Raw genomic sequence first — 19,810 nt, forward strand, 5'->3', positions numbered from 1 at the left:
GATTTCACATTTTTTGACCCTAATTCTTTTATGCACTTTCCACTGTACATTTGCATGCAGTATTTCTATACACAACCCGTGCCTAAAAGCCCACTTATGTGGGACTCTTCTCACTGGTAGATATTGATTATTCAGTCTTCAGTGCCTTCCTGAGGAGCAGAGCTGATGAAAGTCAGTGAGAAGAGAGATCTTGGCCTTCTAGCTTCCAGAAGTGATGTATTTCAGACATTCTTCAGATCCCAGGAGGGAGAGACAGATGCTGGAGAAGTTGATTTGTAGAAGGGCTGACATTTTGATCAGATTGGCTTCTTTGCAGAGTCTCTCTCTCCCTTCAGGGATCTGAAGAGAACCTGGAATGGCATCACTTGTCTCTCAACAATGGAATCTCTCTCTTCTTACCAACTTTAACCCACTCTCTGCCCCCACGCAGGCACCAATGCACTGAATAAACAATATCTGCCAGTGAGAAGAATCCTATAGAAATGGTCTTTGAGGCAAAGGTTATATATAAGGGAAACAAAAGCCAGGTCATCTCCCCTCCATCCCCCGCTCCCCAAAGATATTTAAACAACCTACTAGATTCCCAACCGCTTCTGCTTGAACATCACTAACACCTTTGGAAAGGTGGCCAACCTGTGACTTGAGTCAGAAGGGAAAGGGGAGGAGAACAAGTCGTATCCTTTGGAGAGGCTCACAACTATTTTGGAGCCTTAACACTTACCTTTGAAAGGGGTGTGTGCTTGCGTGACCAAGAATAGTTTTTTGCTTTTCTGCTGCCGCTGCTTCCTGATGTGGTAGCCCAGGGTGTTACAGCGGCCTTTCTTACAGTCCAGGCACAAGCCCTTGTTGAAGGTATTCATGTCGCTGCACCAGTAGGCTGTGCTTTGCAGGTGGGCATGCAGGATAGAGTCAATGAAGAGGTGAACCGACCTTTCATGGGCACATTTTACGGTCTGCTTGATCCCTGAAATATGCCAGTAGGGTGCCTTAAGATGTTTGCCATCAGTGTAACAACTAGGGTGGGGTGACCAGGGCTTTTTTCTCAGGGCACCAACATTTAGGAGGAGGCTGACATCATATTCCCCCAGCAGCATAGAAATAGCCTAGTTAGCAAGAAATAACTAGTTAAAATTGGAAACTACCTGATCGTGTAGGTTCTTCTGCAGCTGTTGTGCTTCCTCTACTTATCTTCCCCCCAGCCCCAAGGCCTCTATGTAGTCCCAGGCCTCTATGTCTCTTCCCCTCAAATGAATTTGTCTTAAATTAATTTGAAGGTACTTTGCATGCTGCTTCTCTGGGGCACACACTGTAAAGCTTGCGCCAGGCATGAAAAGTGCTAGTTACAACTGCCCATTACACACAGTTCCTATGTTGATTTCATGCTAGAAAGGGAAAGGACGTTTTCATAGGACACTGACTTGGAATGCAGGTGTTCCCTTAGCTCTTCCTTCTGTGTCTCCCTGCATGCAACCACCTAAAGATAATCCAAGAAGCCATTAAGCACCCATGTCTATCAGGATGGGAGAAATCAAGTTGGGCCTTCTGAATGAAAATATTTTAGTGAAAGAGGAAAACAAGACTCATAACACTAATCTATTTTTCTAATCTCTGCTTAATAGGCTCTGAAGGGATAGCTGTGTCATATATGTGTAGTGCAGTATAGGAAGCAGTGTGGTACTGTAGGAAGGGCAATGATGCTGCAGCAGAAGACCTAGGTTCTAATCCTACCTCTGATGTTTCTACCTGTGTAACTATGGTCAAGTTATTTTACTCCTCTGGGCCTCTGTTTCCTCGTTTATAAAAAGAAGTGGTTTCATTACATGGTCTGTGAGATCCTTTCCAGTTCTCTCTGTCTCTGTCTCTCTGTTTCTGTTTTTCTCTCTGGCTCTCTCTCCCCCTCACTCCCTCCGTCCCTCTTCTCTCCTTCCCTCTCTTCTCCCCTCCCTTTCTCTTTATACCTCTCTCTCCTTCCCTCCCTTTCTCTCCTTCTCTCCCTCCCTCTTCTCTCCTTCCCTCCCTTTCTCTCCCTCTCTCCCGCCCTCTTCTCTCCCTCTCCCTCCTCTTCTTCCCTCCCTCCCTTTCTCTTTGTCCCTCTCTCCCCTTCTCTCCCTCTTTCTCTTTGTCCCCCTCCCCTTCCTTCTCTCTCTCTCCCTCCCTCTTTTCTCCTTCCCTCTCTTCCTTCCTCCCTCTCTCTCTTTCCCTTTGTCCATCTCTCTCCTTCTCTCCCCCTCTCTTCGCCTTCTTCCCTCCCTCTCTCCCTCCCCACTTTGTCTCTCTTTCTTTCTCTCTCTTTCACTTGGAGGTTAGTGGACATAAAGATAAGATTTTAAAATCTATCCATTAAAAGAGGTCCATGGATTCCAGGTTAAGAACTCATATTTAGAGCTAAGAGGGCTACTCCTACTCCTTCCACCACCACTACCACCACCAATAATAGCTAGCATTTGTGTCTGTGTATATACATCTCTCTGTGTGTGTGTGTATATATATATATATATATATACACACACACACATATATATGCATGTATTATATATATATATATATACATAATATATCTTTAAGATTTGCAAAGCACTTTTACAAGTATTACCTCATTGTATCCTCACAACTACTCTGTAAAGTAGGTGCTATTTTTATCTCTATTTTCCAGATGATGAGACTAAGGCAAGAAGTTAAGTGACTTGCCCAAGGTCACAGCTAGTAAGTGTCTGAAGCAGGATTTGAATTCAGGACTTCTTGACTCCATATCCTCTATTTATTTAACCAAGTGGATATTACTATTGAACCCCCTCTTTTTACAGATGAGGAAAGTGAGGACTAGCAGAGTAAAGTGACTCATCTAGGGTCACAGAGAGTAATAAATAGCAGAGCCAAAATTCAAAGCCAAGTTCTCCAGATCCAGTGGTCTTTGTTCCATAGTCCAAGGGAGACATCCTGCTTCACTGCAGTAGGGCTGGCCTGCCTGTAATTTCACAAATAGGAGCTGCCCAAGTTCAGATATAATGTAGTTAATTTTAGTTTAAAAAAAAAACCTTTGTTAATGTTAAAAAATGTTAACTATTTTTTTGTTTTCTAACTTGTCTTTTAAAAATTAAGTCGACTTTTTTTTATTACCCTTAGAACTTTCTCTGCTCCTGGGTAGGTTGTCAAATGTAAATAGGCCAAATAGATATCAATTGACAAACATTCTTACTTGAGTCATAAAAACTCTACAGAAATATTTAAAGAATAAATATTTTACAGCCATTGCTTTAGGGACTCTGATAGAATCTCCTGATTAAAGAAGAGGAGGACAGATAAATCAGTGGTTCTTTGTGATTGAGCAAACAGGTTTTTCCAGTCCCTTAAGGTTTCAGGATTTGAGTGGAAACGGCCAGCTCACACCATGCTTCTGTGTTGGTCAGATGGCTGGGCTGGGTGAAGGCCCAGCATAAAGTGTATGCTAGTACATTAGGATATTAACACAAGTGGGAGGCAAGGTAATTTATCTTCTCTCTTAAATCATGATCAAACAGAAAAACATTGGGGGAGTAGTACTAAGGGCTTTACACTGTGTCTATGTATATACACACAGTCTGGTGGACACACCCACAAACACAGTATGTGGCATATATGCATATACACACCTGTTTACATACACATATGTATGTATGTGTGTGTGTTTGATGCAGATCTGGAAATTTCATTCACTTATGGAGTTCTTAGAGAGGAAATTCCTTCCATCAATGCAGATCTGCAATTTCATAGCTTTACAGAATTCCCTGGGGCACTGAGAGGTTAAGTGGTTTGCCCAGGGCTGCAGAACAAGTTTATGTGAGAGCTGGGACTTGATTCTTGTGGATCCTGAGGCCGGTCCTCTCTGTCCATTACATCAAGGCTGTCTCTCACCTTGCATATAGCAGAAGCTTAATCAGTATTCGTTGAATTGAATTGAAATATAGTTGTGCATCAGAAGCTGCAAAGGCTGATTTCACAGGGTGGTAAACCTTGTATCATTTTGCATCCAGCCAACTGTAGGGCTCCCCAAAAGGTGGGGATGAAGAAAATAGAGGGGGAAAAATGCCCCCAAAGGGACAATTTAACAAACACTATTTTCTAAGGGTAGAATTATGTAACCAGAATGGCCTTTGTTTTCTTTGGGTGGCTCAGTTTACCTCTTTGGGCCTTGCTGGGTCTGCTGCTCCTCTTCCGGGACAGGAAGCCCAGAGACCATGCCAGGAAGTAGAGAACTTCCTGTGTGATGAGTCATGGGGCTGACTGAGGGGAGGTGTTAACTCCAGAGCCATGCCTTATTGGGTGTTAACCTAGTCTACGCTAGGGGGAGGGGCCAACTCAAGAACCAATCGGCCCTGGTCATTCAGGCGGCACTTGATGATGTCAAAAACTCTATAAGAGGGGAGAGGACAGCTTGAAGATCTCTCTTTCCTTTTCTGGTTGGCAGGGGAGCAGTGGCAAGTGTGACTCTGGGCCAGCCCTTGCTCTCAGGCTGAGCCCAGATGTTGGTAACTATGAATTGTACTGGGTCTGTCTGTTGATATTTGTAATTTGTATTTTGTTTTGAAGTTCGGGGTGCTGGTTTTGTTTTCCCCCCGAACTAAATGAATGTTCTGAACTTCAGGGTGCTGGATGTTTGTTCCCCTGAACTAGCTGACTGTAATCTGTATTTGGCCTGTCTGTGATGCTTGTCTGTATGCTCCCCTGAACTAACTGAATGCTGGATTAAAGTAAGCTGGTCAACCCCTTCACCGTGCTTTCCTTGTTTAAGCAGATAAAAAGAACCTGTGCCTTCCCAGTGTGCCAGCAACCTCCTGGGTGCTGGCTGTGGGGGGATCTTACACCCCCACAGAAGCTGCTAGCTGGATTGTTAAAACAAATTAGATTGCATTTTTAAAATAATAATAACAGCTTGCATTTATATAGTGTTTTAAAGTTTACAGAGTCTTTTTATAGATATATGTATTTATTTTCTCTCATTTTATCCTTACAACAACCCTCTGAAATAGGTTTCTATTATTATTCCCATTTTATGGATGAGGAAACAGAGGCTCCCAGAGGTTTGGTGTCTTGTCCAGAGTCACAATGCTAGTATCTGAGGTAGGATTTGACCCAAGTCTTCCCGATCCTAAGTGTGGCATTCTATCCACCACACCAGAAGAGTCAAACATGTGGTCAACCACACTCTCCAGTGTAGCCTAAACCAGACTAAAATGTAACTGGGCAATATTTAACAAAATGAATAAAAATGCAATACAACATAGATAATAATCTGTACTTTTCTAATCCTGTAGGGATCCGTAAGTATGATTTAATGGCCCCCGTTTCTAATATGAGTTTGACGTTGCTATGCTATTTCATGCTACCTTTTAAAACATAGAACTTGAAGTGACCTTAGAGATCATCCTGTGCCAACCCTTTCATTTTATCAATGAGAAGAATGTGACTCAGAGAGGTCATGTGATTTGTCCAAACATGACTGTGACTGCCTCTACAAACCATCCAGGGAAAGAATTTTTCCTGTCATTGCTCTACTATGATTTTGCAGTGGGGTTAGTTTTTAACCTTTGGGGAATTTTACTGCTAAAAGTCCCAAGGGAAGAGTACCTATTGGCCAAAGTTCTCGGGCTAATCTTTCCTTTCTTACCATAGAAGCCATTCTGTGCGATGTTTCTGTACATGAGCAAGAAGTGGCAACCGGGCTGGAAGGTGCCTCCGTTGGGGTAGAAGTCATAATGTGCCACAGGCTGCTTGATCCCCACACTCAGCCCCATGTGCTCCTGGGTGAATGTGTGAATAGCATCCACAAAATCAGCATCATCTGGTGACAGGCGTTCAGTGGGGGATGTCCCCTCAAATAAGGGACCAGCCGGATCTAGCCCTGATAAGAAAATAAGAGGATGAATTTTGCTTTTGAGCTTTGTGATATTCTAACACCAAGGGCATTCCTGTGCAAGAGGGGACAGAGGGGAAGACAAATAGTAGGCTTTTCTCATTATAATAATGCCATGACCTTACCATGCTATGACCCTCAGTAATAAGAAATAAAGTCATTTAGAATTGATGGTGCAATAATCCAGATGTAGTTTGGGTTGACATCTACCTTTAAAACTGTCTAGGAAAAAAGGATGTTTTAGACAGCATAAACACAATTGTAGGGGGAAAACTTAGTCTACTTAGGAAAACCAATTTCCAGGACTTTAAAAGCCACTTGAGGGATGCTAATGAGATCATTACAAATGGTTTTTACCCATGGTTAAAGCAAGATTGGCACAATATGGTTTGTCTGTATTTTGCCATTAGCTGTTAGGTCTTCTACTTTGCCCTTAGTTGTAATTAGCAATAAAGACAATGATAAAGATGTTTTTTGGCAAGTCTACAGAAGATGAGCTTACAGTCCAAAACTCTTATTCAGCTGCAAAAAGCCGGCATTTCATCTACCTGTACAATAGCCCACAGAGTAATAAATATAAAAAGCCACAGCATAGACATTTGTCCACAGACTATTTATATATAAACTCCATCAAAAAAGATGAGAACAATATAGTAATGGATCTCATTCATAATAAGCCTTTTACAGTTTTACAGGATGGGATCCCATCCCATTCATATCTCAATCAAATCAAGCCCTTTACAGTTTATAATTTCCTCACCACAGCTTGGGGGGTGGTGGTAGGGGGTAGGTAGTAGAGGTATTATCCTCATCTTTATTTTAGAGATCAGGAAATTGAGGCTCAGAAGCATACAGGTAAGTTGGTGTTAGATTTAGAGTCAACTTCCCCAAGTTCAGATCGTCAATCAATCTATATTTACTAAGCACCTACTAAGTACCAGGCACTGTGCCAGGTGCTGGCAATACAAATAAATACAAGGAATAAGACAATCACTATTCACAGGGAGCTAGTGGGGAAAGATAACAAATACACATATGAATATATACAGCCTAAGGGTAAAGTGAATATATATATACATACATACACATACGATACACATGTGTGTATATAAATATATAGCCTAAGTATAAAGTGAATATATATGTATGTACTTAAATACTTATTTTATAAATACTTAAATATAGTATTTAAATACAAAGTAGTTTGGGAGGATAGGCACTAGCGAGTGGGGTCGAGAAAAGCTTCGATGTCTTGAGCTAAGTCTTAAAGGAAGAGGAATCTACGAGGCTGTGGTAAAGAGGGAGTGTATTTTAGGCATGAGGGATGGCCAATGCAAAGGCATAGAGATGAGAATGAATTATCAAGTGTGAAGAGTGAAAAGGAAAGCCAATTTTTCCAGATTGCAAAGTGTGGAAAGAAGGGGAGGGGAGCAAGAGTTTAAGAGCCTGTTGTGTGTCAGCCATTGGGCTAAGCGCTTTATAAATATTATCTCGTTTAACCCTCACAACAACCTTTTGAGGTAGGTGTTATTATGATCCCCGTTTTACAGCTGAGGAAACTGAGGCATACAGAGGCTAAGTGACTTGCCCAGGGTCACACAGTTAGAAATTATTTGAAGCAAGTAATGTCCAGTGAGGCTGGAAAGATAGGCTGGAGCCAGGTGGTATAGGGCCTTAAAAAACAAACAGAGGAGTTTGGATTTTATCTTAGAAGCAAGAGGAAGTTACTAGAGTTTGACTGAGTCACATGGTCAGATATGCAGTTAAGGAAAAGTACTTTGGTAGAAGTATGTTGGATGGACTGGAGTGGTAAGTGACTTGAGCCAGAGAGACCAATTAAGAGGATGTTATAATAGTCCAGGTGATAGGTGAGGAAGGCCTGAATTAGGGTGGTACCTATGTGAACGTAGATAAGGGGTTAGGTGAAAGAGATGTTATGAAGGTAGCCAGGCAAGGTTTACCAACTGATTAGATAGGTAGGGTGAGGGAGAATGAGGAGTCCAGGATAATGCTGAGATTACAAACCTGGGAGACAGAAAGGGGCACCAGGTGCTGGGCATGCAATCGGGAAGACTCATCTTCCTGAGTTCGAATCTGGCCTCAGACATTTACTAACTGTGTGACCCTGGGCCTAACTCTGGTTGCCTCAGTTTTCCTCATCTGTAAAATGACCTGGAGAAGGAAATGGCATACCACTCCAGTATCTTTGCCAAGAAAACCCCAAATGGGGTCACAAAGATCAGGAAGGATAGAGGGTCAGAGTATGTATGAACTGAAAATTTGTCAGTTGATTGACAGACCCCAGATACAAGGCCTGGAAGATGTTCCTTTAGTTGTCACACTGTTCTTTAAATTTGGGAATAATAAAACTGGTTTTTTAAATAAACAAAACACCATCTTGCAATACAGAGTTCCCACTAAACCAGGATCTTTCCTCCAAAATAAGTCCAGATAGCTTCTGTGTTATTGGAACTTTTAGAACAAATCTGGGAACCTTGTAGTCCAGCTGAAAGCAAACAGACATGCTCAAGGCTACTGGTCCTCCCTCTGATATGTATGTTTGTTTTTAATAAGCAACACGCCCTGTAGCTGACTCAAATCACTAGTGTTTACTTACATTCTGTTTTCCTTTCCCTCCCTTTGGAATCCTCTTTGAAGTCCCAGATAGAGCTTGGCTTTCAACCTACTCTCAGGACTAGGGAGTATCTATTTTCTAGCCACCATGATTGTGAATGGACAGTTTCCTGTTTTTACTCTTCTCTCTCATTCTATCAGTCCAATAATTTTTTAAATGGCCTTTATCATGCTCTGGTGATCAATATTTTGCATGTTTACAAATGAAAAAACGTGAATAAAACCAAGCAAGGGGGAGGTAAAGTCATGGAGCACAGACCAGAACTTAGGCCCGTTCATGAACCTAGACTCTGAGACTCTTGACTAGTAGGTACAGAAGTATATTGCATCTTTCACACCATTGTAGACGGACTTCTTCTAGAGTCCTAAAGTGGGAGGTTATAACCTAGGCTTGAAGTCTCATGAACACTTACAAGTCTGGGCTGACTTTGAAAAACTCTGGGCCTAAACCATAAACCATGATGCTAGTATCTGTGCCAGTTTCAAGCCCAGTAATGCCCCTGGTTCCTACAGGCACACCTAGCAGTAAAAATCAACCAAAAAACTCAACAAAACAAACTATCTGGGAGCCACTGAAGATTAAATAGTAACACGGAATAATTCTTTTCTGTTCACCACAAGTAAAATAGTGATCGTCTTTCTTTTTTAGCATTTGCATTTAGAGATAACAAGTTTAGCCAGCCCAATTAAAAAAATTACCCCCAAATGAGCAGAGGATTGTTGAAATGTGCCCCCTTCTACATTTTTGTAGCCTTTGCTTACCCCTGACTCCTCTATGTTAGTACATCTCCCTCCCACCAAAATTTCCTTTGAAAATATGTTATATTTATTTATCTTAGTGCCTATTGTTTCCCTACAGCAGACTGTAACTGTCTACTGAAATGATAAAATGGATTCTGGCTTTTTTATTGATTTACAGTTAATTGATTTTGTCCTGTAACTACCTAAGTCATGGTCCTTTGTCTCTGAACTTAGTTCAGAATTCAGCTGTCTTGTAATGAGTTAAGTTTAGAAATCCAGTTCTCTTGTTAATCACTGGTCCATTCCTGTGTCGAGGAAATCTGTTACCCTTGAAGAATGTCTGGTTTGCTATACAAAGAAGTCTAGTCTACTACCTCTAACCTTGGAAGTGGACTCAAACAATGAACAGTTCTAGACACAGGAGGGAAGGGGGGAGGGGGGCGTTGCTAGCCCCTCATTCCCAATTTCCAATCAATCATATTGCTCCTCCATGCCTCAGCTCTGTAACCAATAATATTGATTTCACCATTCATGATGTCAAGCCCTTTTAATGAGTTGTAACTTGTTCCCTGTCTACAAAGACCTGTTCTTTGTTCTGTACTCCCCAAAACTTTAGAAGAGTCGTCCCCCTCATTCGGGGTCTTAGATTTACTGAGGAAGCTGAGATCCCATTTATTGGTAAATTCCTGCTTTACTAATAAATTGATTGTGCTGGGAACTTTGTGCCTCATCCTACCTTAATTTTAACTGTTAAACTATGTATCTCTGCCATCTAGCACAGAACCTGGGACACAGTAGGTGCTTAACAAATGCTTACTGAATTGAATTGAAATAACAGGAACAGGATATATACTTTATTATCTTTTGGGGGTTCTCAAAAAAATAATATGCCCTAGAAGCAGTTTTGTTTTACAGGTGAAGAAGCAGAGATACAGAATTGGCTCAGATAGTATAACAAACTAGGGGAACAGAATGCCATCTCTCCCTCTCTCTCCCTGTTGCTGTCTGTCTGTCTCTCTCCCTTTCTCCCTCTTTCCCTTTCTTTCTTTCCTCCTTCCCTCCCTCCCTTCCTCCCTTTCCTTATTTTCTCCTTCCCTCCCTCCATACTGGTAGTCTCATTTTAGACACTGTTTGGTACATCTACTGAAAACATTAATTGGAAGGGAGATGATATGAATTAGGTTTATAATTTGCACTGAGAGACACTTAAAAGGAGAAGCCGTGTCAGTGGTAACATTGGAATTATCACTGCAACTCATCCTGTAGTGATCTGCCAAAGAGGAGAGGAAGCAAAGGAACCTTAATTACCATGCCGATGGAAAAGTTGGTCTATACTTTAAAACTTCAGTGCAGGAATGAAGAAGAAAGCAAACTGGGTTTTCAGATATTATTAGTTATGAGTCATTTTTACCTGTAATTCTTCCAATCTTGTTTGTACCATTAATATAGCTGCCAGCAAATCCTGAGACATGAGCTCCAAGGCTGTACCCAATTAGATGAACATTGCTTCTGGAAAATTGAACAGCCTCCTGGAAGACAGCAGTGGCTTGCTTTAAGTATGAGAAAAGCAGTGCTCTCCATGGTGCCTGAATTGCCCCCAGGTAGACTGCAGGACTCTTTGGTTCTGGGTGCAAATGGCTGTCACAAGCCAAACTGAAATAGGATAGATGACCTTGTTAACTCTTCCCATCCCAGCTCAAGACTTGCCCTATTCCCTTCAGTCTTTGAAGCTATTGGCTCAGATCTTCTTACTTTCACCCCAATCCTCTTTCAGTATAGAAGAAGAAAGGGAAGAGTCTCTAGGAATATTTGACATATCTCTTAGATTTTTTTTCCTGAAGTGTTTTTTCTCCTACAGAATTCACTACACTAGTTCCAGATAGACAAAGAACACTCAAAGAAATTTTTCTCTTTTAAACTCCAATTACCTAGAAACAGTGAGGGGCTTGGGTCTTTATATTGCACTATGGTTTTCTCTACAACATCATAAAGCACCCTGCTGGGAAGATGGGATTCACTGAAGAGAGATTATTGTTCATATCATTTATAGGCTACTGTACTTTTGCATAGTTTCCATTTTCTGAGGGGTAGAACAAGGTTGCTTCTAACAAAAAAGGGTGGGGGGGGGGAGTGGGGTAAAACAAATAAACAAAAATAACAAAAATAAGATAAAAGAACTACCCCAAAAACCAAGCACCCTGGCCCTCCCAAAAGAGGGGAAAGCATTCAGACTTGTTAGGGTGTCAAACACATGTAAGTTATTTGAGGGCAGGAACTATGTCACTTTTGTGTTTATATCTCCAACATCTAGCACTGTGCCTGGCACCTAGCATGTGTTTAATAAATGCTTTCTGATTTAATGAACCTCCTTCCTATGGACCTCAACATCATGAAACGATACCACCAGATGCCTCCCATTATATTAAAGATGATGCCTCTTATTACCTTACTTTCCTATTTGTATCCCCAGAACTTAGCACAGTGCTTTGCATATAGTATTTAATAAATATTTTAAAAAATATATTCATTATTAGACTGTAAGCTCCAGAAGGGCAGAAATTCTATCTTTTTCATTTTTTGTACCTCCTGGCACCCAGCCCAGCAATCTGCTTAGAGTAGATGTTTAATACATATTGATTAATTTAATTAAATTGCCATTGGTAAGTAGCTGCTTCAGATGTGATCCTGTTAGCTGAAGTAATGTATAAAGACTTGAAACAAGTATAGATTGGCTTTCTCTGTTCTTTCCCATTCCTTTTTCAGATTCAAAATGACTAGCTAGAGGAGTTAACAATTTGCCATGGAATCTAAAAGTGTTGATTTTGTATGTCTGATTACAAATTCTCTTATTGATGTTGGTTGTGACATTGTCAGTGGTAATAAAGGTGGGCTTTTTGTTGTTTTTTTTTAAAACTAAGAAATTAACCAGGGAGAGTCATATGATCATGGAGAGGACTATCATGCAGGTGGACTGGACACCTTAAATTAGGGAGGTAGATCAACCCCTGTGCCTACCAGTCAGGTTTCAGATTGTAATAGCTGTTGGTTGTTGCACCATCCCTGGGTTCAGGATATTTTGCTTTTGGACTCATTCCCACACCCATTGCAAACACTTTAGAAATATTCTGACAAAACTTCCAGAATAGACAAACTAGGAGGTAGAATGCTTCCTCACACTCCATACCCAACCCCCAAGACATTCATGGTGATAGAGGATTTAATTTGCTCTGCTTAATCCCAGAGGGCAGATCTACGGGCAATGATTAGAAGCTACAAGGAGGCGAATTTAGGTTTGGCATAAAGAAAAACTTGCAAAGGATGCTAGTCAAAAATATAATGTAAGGCCATGGGTTCTCCTTCTTAAGAGCTATTCAGACAAAGGATGGGAAGCCACTTCTTAGAGTTACTGTTCAAGTGTGGATTAAACTGAGTATTCTCTGAGGACCATTCCCACTCTGAGATTGGAAGCCCCAGCTCAGATGATGAAAAGGACAATGAGGTCTGCTTCACAGTGAAATCTGGTCATTCTCACTAGGAAGAATTATTCCAGCTAGTCTCTTTCTGGTAGCAAGTCATGATTTCATTTAAAAATTTTTTGGTCTTTTTGAGGAGACTCTCAAGCTTATTGAAAATTCTACCCACTAGAGCAAGGATGGAATGTTTGCTTTTGCTATCAGACTTCTATTTCCGTGGCAATCCTGGAAAAAAAGAAAAAGGAAGTGCATTCATCCTGAAAAACAATGCAGGGACTGAAAGCCTTTTCTTCCCCCTAAGGACCTTTAACACACAAGAAAAGAATCGATCAAGGGCAATCTAAGTTAAAAAAAATTATTTTAGGTTTTCTTTAGTGAAAGAAACATAAACTTCTCTGCTCATCTGGTTTTTAAATTAAGAACAGGGAATAAATACCTCTATTCAGTAAATAAAACACATAATTAGAAATACACTTCATTTGTTGCTATCAGATGTGGCTACAGTATCAGCTAGTTGGTGCTTAATTGTTTTACTTTGTTAAAAGGGAGATTTTTTTTGGAGGGGGTAGTAATTTCAATAAATAAAGGTGATGTAAAAAGTAAAAGGCACTGATAAAACATTTAAAAATATACTTCCTGTCTATATTATGGCAAATTAAGGGGGCAAAAGAGGGAGAGACTCTAGAGGGAAAGATACAACATATGGAATAAATATGAAGATATATATGAATAAGAGAAAAGTGATAGCGAGAAGAAAATATGGGAAGAGGGAGATGGAGGCTCATTAACTTTATGCAAATATACCACATGATCAGGGTACACAAAGCTAATGTGTTTATTAAGATTACAAAAGTGGAAGACATGTTTGCCAGTGTCTGTGGTAGGCAAATATATAGTTTATGCAGTCAAAGTGCTATTATGACCCTTTAGATTTTTAAAAAAGTAAATATTGAAAATAACTTGCTATAAAGTGCATTTTAATGCGTACTTAAAATTTGAAAATACTAGTGTTCTTAAAATCCTTCCTTCCTTCATTCCTTCCTTCCTTCCTCTCTTTTTGATTTTCCTAGTTCACCTAGGCTAGAACTTTAGGGGTTATGGGCCTGACCTCCCCCTGACTGGCACAGGAGTTTTGACCTAATGCTAAACTTAATGTGGATAACCAATCAGCTTAGTCTATAGTTTCTCAAAACTCCCTACCTCAAGAGATTCACCAGCCTCAGCTGAAGCAGAGATTACATGTATATGTCAATCTGCCTGGTAGAAATCCTCATTATCAAAAGAGAAAACTCCTAACTTTCTGCTCTGGAAAGTGAGGAGTATGATATCACAGTTTATAGACAAAAAGGTTGCCTGCTTTCAAAGAATAACAGTAATATCTTGAGGTCTTTAAGGGCATTTCTCCAAAGAATTTTCAAGTAGTTCAAATTTTGCACCTTATAGGAGCATATGGTATTACTTTCAGTTAAATCCCCCATAGACTTGTTAATAATAAGGCAGGAACCAGAGCCTGATCTAAAGGACACAATGAATGGCAGAAAGCTGGTTGGGTAGACCATATTTCAAATCACTAATAGAAATCATACCAGTATTTTTTTACTTACAATGTAGAGGGATAAGCACACAAGCAGACATAATTCTGTCCTGAATTTTATTCTATTTAGCACTTCCAGGGTGATAGTAGATACTGGATATAGGGTCTCGTCCTGAAGGCCCTTTTCTATTTTATTCTTGTTGAATTCAATATTTATGAAGCAATTTAAATGTTTATAAGGAACCATTTCTCTGAGGATCTCCTGGATGAGACACATCTTAACAAACAGTAAATATCTAAACCAGGGGAGGGGAACCTGCTGCCATATGTGGCCTTCTAGGTCCTCGGGTATGGTCTTTTGACTGAGTCCAAGTTTTACAGGACAAATCTTTTCATTAAGGGGATTTGTTCTGTGAAGTTCAGATTCAGTCAAAAAGCCACACTTGAGGACCTAGAGGGCCACTTGTGGCCTCAAGGCCACACGTTCCCTACTCCTAAACCAATGAGGGACAGAAATTATTGCTAAATAGTTTTGTTCCCTGTCTTCTCCTTTAAGTAAATTAAATTAAGTAAATTAAACTAAATTAACTCAGATTCCTGGAGTTGGTCCTGAGAAGGAAAGAATAGAAGAGGAAGTGAAAGTTCTTACCTCCAGCCACTCCAGGAAATCTGCAATTTCCTGGCCAACGCTTCGGGTGTTTCGGACAGCAATAGCATAGTGCTGGTATGCCAAGGTGATCCAGTTGGCCACGATTACGTTCACTTGATTGGATTTCTGAGACTTCAGTGCAGCTGCCATTTCCCAAATCCATTTCTCCAACATGCCATCCACCTGTGGGAAGGGGAAACCAAGCAAAGTAAGCCTCTTCATTGGTCTCACTTTCCTTCTCTTCTTTCTTTACCACTCTTTTTCTTTCTTACAAATATATGATTAATCTTTTCTTCCTAAGGGGAAGTAAAATATCTCCATCTTTGGAAACCTCCATTGAACTTATTGTAATGTAGTGTTCTGGATATAATAGGTACCGAAATTCTAGCCATCCTTCAAAACTTAGCTCAGATGTCACCTTTTCTTGAGGTCTTTCTTGACCTCCCTAGGTGAAAATGATGTCTTCCTCCTCTTTGGCACTTTTTGCATTCTGCCTTGGGCTATCATTATTTGTGTCCGCTGTGTTTGTTAAGGTCAGGGGCCTTGCTTTATACACCTTTGTATCCCACTGGGCACTCAGCATGTGTCTTACACAAAATAGGAGCTCAGTAAATCAATGAATCATAGAATCTCAGAGCTGGAAAGGCCCTCAGAGGTCACCTAGTTAAAACATACCTTCAGCAAAAATCCTCTTCACAACAGAAAGAGGACTATTATTAGACTGAAGCTACAGAGAATAAACTTTTGATTCAATAAAAGGAAAAACTTTTTATAAGAAGTATATGAAAATGAGATAGGCTGCTTCATGAGGTAGTATCTCCCATCATTAGTGGTCTTCAAGGAGAGACTGCAGAATTATTATTATTATTTTGTGGCTTTGTAGGTAAGGTAGCAAATTATATATTGGTAGGAGGGTCTATGAAAATTCTCAGCAAAGATCATGCCACTTTCGCTTAAAGACCTCCAAAGATGAAGAAGTCACTATTACTACCGGCACAGCTCTAGCTGTTTAAAAAAAATGTCAGGGGGAGGAGGGTGCTAAGTGGCACAGTGGATAGAGCACCAGGCCCGAAGTCTGAAGGACCTGAGTTCAAATTCAGTCTCAGACACTTACTGGCTGTGTGACCCAGGGCAAGTCCCTTAACTCTGTTTGCCTCAAAAAAAAATCATTATAGCGTGTTGATACAATAGCTGCCTCCCAACAAATACCTGAACAATCCTCCCCATAAAGTACATTTCTTGAAGGCAGTTAAGGAAAACTACTTAGTACATGATAGCAATTGATAGTTTGACAACTCATCAGCTTAATCTTAATAAATTAGTACTGACGTTGGCCATTGTATTTTACCTGAGTTTTGTGTTTAGAATTGTTTTTCTTTACATCATCGTAGGTATTGTATATATTGTTCTTTTGGCTCTGCTCTTTTCCACTTTGCATCATTGCATGCACATCTTTCCATGTTTCTCTGAATTAATCATACTTTGTCATTCCTTACAGCATAATATTTCATTACATTCATATACTACAGTTTGTTCAGCCATTCCACAATCATTGGACCTGTATTTTTTCTAGACTTTTGTATTACAAATAATGATATTATGATTACATATATGCATATATATTTATGCACATATAAATATATATATGTGCATGTGCATGTGTGTCTTTCCTTGACAGCTCTAATTGTCAAGATAGGCATTCTTAATTTTTTTCTGTGTGTCATGGAAGTCTATCCTTTGGCAGTCGGCTGAAGCCTATAGATCCTGCTCGGAATAGTATTTTTAAATAATTAAAGGAAATGCTAAATTTCAATAAATAAAATAAAGATGTAATTTTTATTTCATCCATGTTTACAGACTTTCTACAATCTATCCACAGATCCCTTGGGGGAGGTGTGTCTATGGACCCTCAGGCGAAGAACCCCTTTGTTAAGATCTTCTCTACAGAAATCTACTACTCTGCTATTTCCAAATACTCCTCCTATTTCTAATGTTTGAGACCAAGCCAAACTTATATATTTCCTCTTCCCAATGAGAAGACTTGAAATGTTTGAAGATGCTATTGTGCATTCAATAAATTGCCTTTTCTCTAGGCTTAATATCTTCAGCATATTTGACCAATCAACACATGATGTGGTTTCAAGTCCTTTCCTCATCCTTAGTGTCTTCTAGATATAAGCTAGCAATTAAATACCCAGGCAGATAGGTGGCATGGTGTATAGAGAGCCAGACCTGGAGTCAGGAGGAGCTGAATTCAAATGCGGCCTCAGATACTTACTAGTTGTGAGACCCTGGTGAAGTCACTTAACTCTGATTACCTCAGTTTCCTCATCTGTCAAATGAGCTGGAGAAGGACAAGGCAAACCACTCCAGTATATTTGCCAAGAAAACCCCAAAGGGGGTCATGAAGAGTTGGAGGACATGACTAAAATGACCAAACAACAAAATTTCAATGCCCTTTCTAGAATGTGCCAAAAACTGAAAATGATGCTCTAGATCTAGGGCCCAGACTTTCACCTCCTTTATTTTGAACTCTATTCCTTTTTCCTTACATAGAGCCTAGAGCTCCCTCTCTGTAACTTCTGCTCATTTGGTTCTAGTTCTTCCCTCTAGTCAAGTAGGATCAATTTAATCCCCCTCTCATATGAAAGCTTTTCACATATCAAAGACAGCCATGATGTGGTTCCAAGTCTTCTCCATGCTAAAAATCTCCCCTTCCTTTAACTGATCCTCATATGAATGGCACCCAATTATTTTCAAAATCTGTTTACACTCAGCCTACCGCAGGTTGTTAATATCTTTTCAGATGTCATGTGACCAAGGCAGAGTATAGTGAGATTATCACTTCTCTGCTTTGACAACCATGTCTCTATTAACACAGCCTGAGAGTACAAAGGTTTATTTATTTAGGCTACTGTGTCACACCAGTGACTCAGATTGAGATTTACTAAAGCTCTTAGGTCTTTTTCAGCTATGCAACTTCCCCTAGCTCTGTTCAGCTACATGTGAGATAGCGTGGAAGGAGTGGATTGTAGGAGTAATCTAGGGTTGACATTTGGCAAGGCATGATTGGTGATAGGACAAGGGAGTGAGGCATTCAAGAGTAGAGAAGAGAATAAATTTGAACTTGTTATATAGAGGGTCAAGATTGGGAAAAGAGGAAATGAAATCTGAACAGGAGTAATGGCCTGGGAGAGCACTAAGGCTTGGAGGGGCTGGAGGTCATGGTGAGGATGGAGAATAGGTTTGGGAGGAGTGAGGCATAAGGAAAGATGGAATCATAGAAGATGAATGGTTGGATAAAAGAATTCCAGAAATTCTTAAAGTAGAATTCTCATGGTTCATAGTGAGACCAAGGTTTGACTGTCCCTTTGCGTGGCTGAAGTCAAGTGAAAGTGTTTATTAGGGGAGGTAAGAAGATTGATGAACTGGGAAGCAAAGGTTGAAGGGACATTAACATGAATGTTGAAGTTTCCTAGTATTGGGGTAAAGATTGAGGTAGAGAGCATTAAACACTATAATCCAGGGACTGAACTCCTTAAGAAAGGAGCGAGATTGACTTTGGAGCTGGTAGATCGATCCCATGAGGATCTGAATCTGTGATGTATCTGAATAAAGCGAACCTCAAAGAAGAAAAAAAAATTGCAAAGGGATGGTGACAGAGGGATAGTCTGGATGTGGCAATGGGGAACAGAGTTTGTTTATTCTTCCCTCCAGACAGGTATGTCAGGAAGCACTGGAGAAGGCGCATCCAGTGGTGGAAAGAACAGCCAGATTGCAGCATGTTCTTGAATAGAGAAGGGGTGGTCTACATGAATGCCAGAAAATAGAAGGAACATTGACTAAGATGAAGAGAAGTTTGCTTTAGTTCCTTAATTTGTTAATTAGGAATAATAAAGCACTATCTAATTTAGAGGGTTACTGTGATGATCAAATGAAATAATATGCTTAACAATAAATAAACTATTATTTCTAGGTCTATTACTAAAAAGAGATTCTGCCTTGTTATCATCAAGTAGATTGGTGCTATGGGAGTCCTTTCTGTGGGTTTTTCATTTGCAAGAGAGTTTTATGTTTGTTTACTTTTAAACAACAGACAACTTTTGGGGCAGGGTTGGTCGGTTGCTGTGCTTCATGCTCAAAGAGGACCAAAATGATATCACTATGTTGAGGTCAAGGTACAGTGTGTCCTACTGTGGCTGATCAGACCACTACAAGCTGGAAGGCTCTACTACAGGTCAGGCGTAAATAGTTCATCTGACTATTTGGGAGGGAGATGTCTCTAAATTTGCACATCTCACATTTATTTTGAGCTACTGCAATTCTGCTTTGCTCACAGAGCATAGCACCTTCTCTGATATGGGCACATCATGTTGGGTGGTCTTGTGCTAGTGTCTCCCATGTGTCACAATCAGTTCCGAAGTTGTTCAGAGAGACCTTGAGAGTGTCCTTGTATAGCTTCTTCTAACCTCTGTGTGAGCACTTACCACGTTTAAGTTCTCCATAAAATTAGTATTTTAGGCAAACATACATTTGTCATTCAAACAACATGGCCAGCCTATCGGAGTTGCACTCTCTGCAGTAGGGTTTGAGTATTTGACAGTTTAGCTCAAGAAAGGACATTGGTGGCCAGTACTTTATCTTGTCAGATGATCTTCGGAATCTTCCTAAGACAATTCACATGGCAGCAATTCAGTTTCCTGGCATGGTGCTGGCGTACTGTCCAGGTTTCACAGTCATACAAAAATGAGGTCAGCACAATGGCTCTGTAGGCCTTCAGTTTGGTAGGGAGCCTAATACCTCCTCTCTCTCACTTTCCTTCGGAGCCTCCCAAACACTACACTAGCTCTGGCAATGTGTGTGTCAACCTCACTATCTACGTATATATC

General features: G+C 40.3%; 1 protein-coding gene across 1 annotated transcript in view; it reads right to left on the reverse strand.

Moving 5' to 3' along the window:
• Window positions 1–19,810, reverse strand: part of LIPC (lipase C, hepatic type) — a 234,611-nt gene that overhangs the window by 31,495 nt on the left and 183,306 nt on the right. Inside the window, exons 4-7 of the mRNA XM_036735537.1 lie at window positions 14,922–15,104; window positions 10,677–10,794; window positions 5,645–5,878; window positions 722–964 (exon numbers count right to left, since the gene is read on the reverse strand). Coding sequence (XP_036591432.1) covers window positions 722–964; window positions 5,645–5,878; window positions 10,677–10,794; window positions 14,922–15,104 — 778 coding nt within the window. The remainder of the gene's footprint in view (window positions 1–721; window positions 965–5,644; window positions 5,879–10,676; window positions 10,795–14,921; window positions 15,105–19,810) is intronic.

This window comes from Trichosurus vulpecula, chromosome 8 (genome assembly GCF_011100635.1).
Source record: "Trichosurus vulpecula isolate mTriVul1 chromosome 8, mTriVul1.pri, whole genome shotgun sequence".
NCBI lineage: Eukaryota > Metazoa > Chordata > Mammalia > Diprotodontia > Phalangeridae > Trichosurus > Trichosurus vulpecula.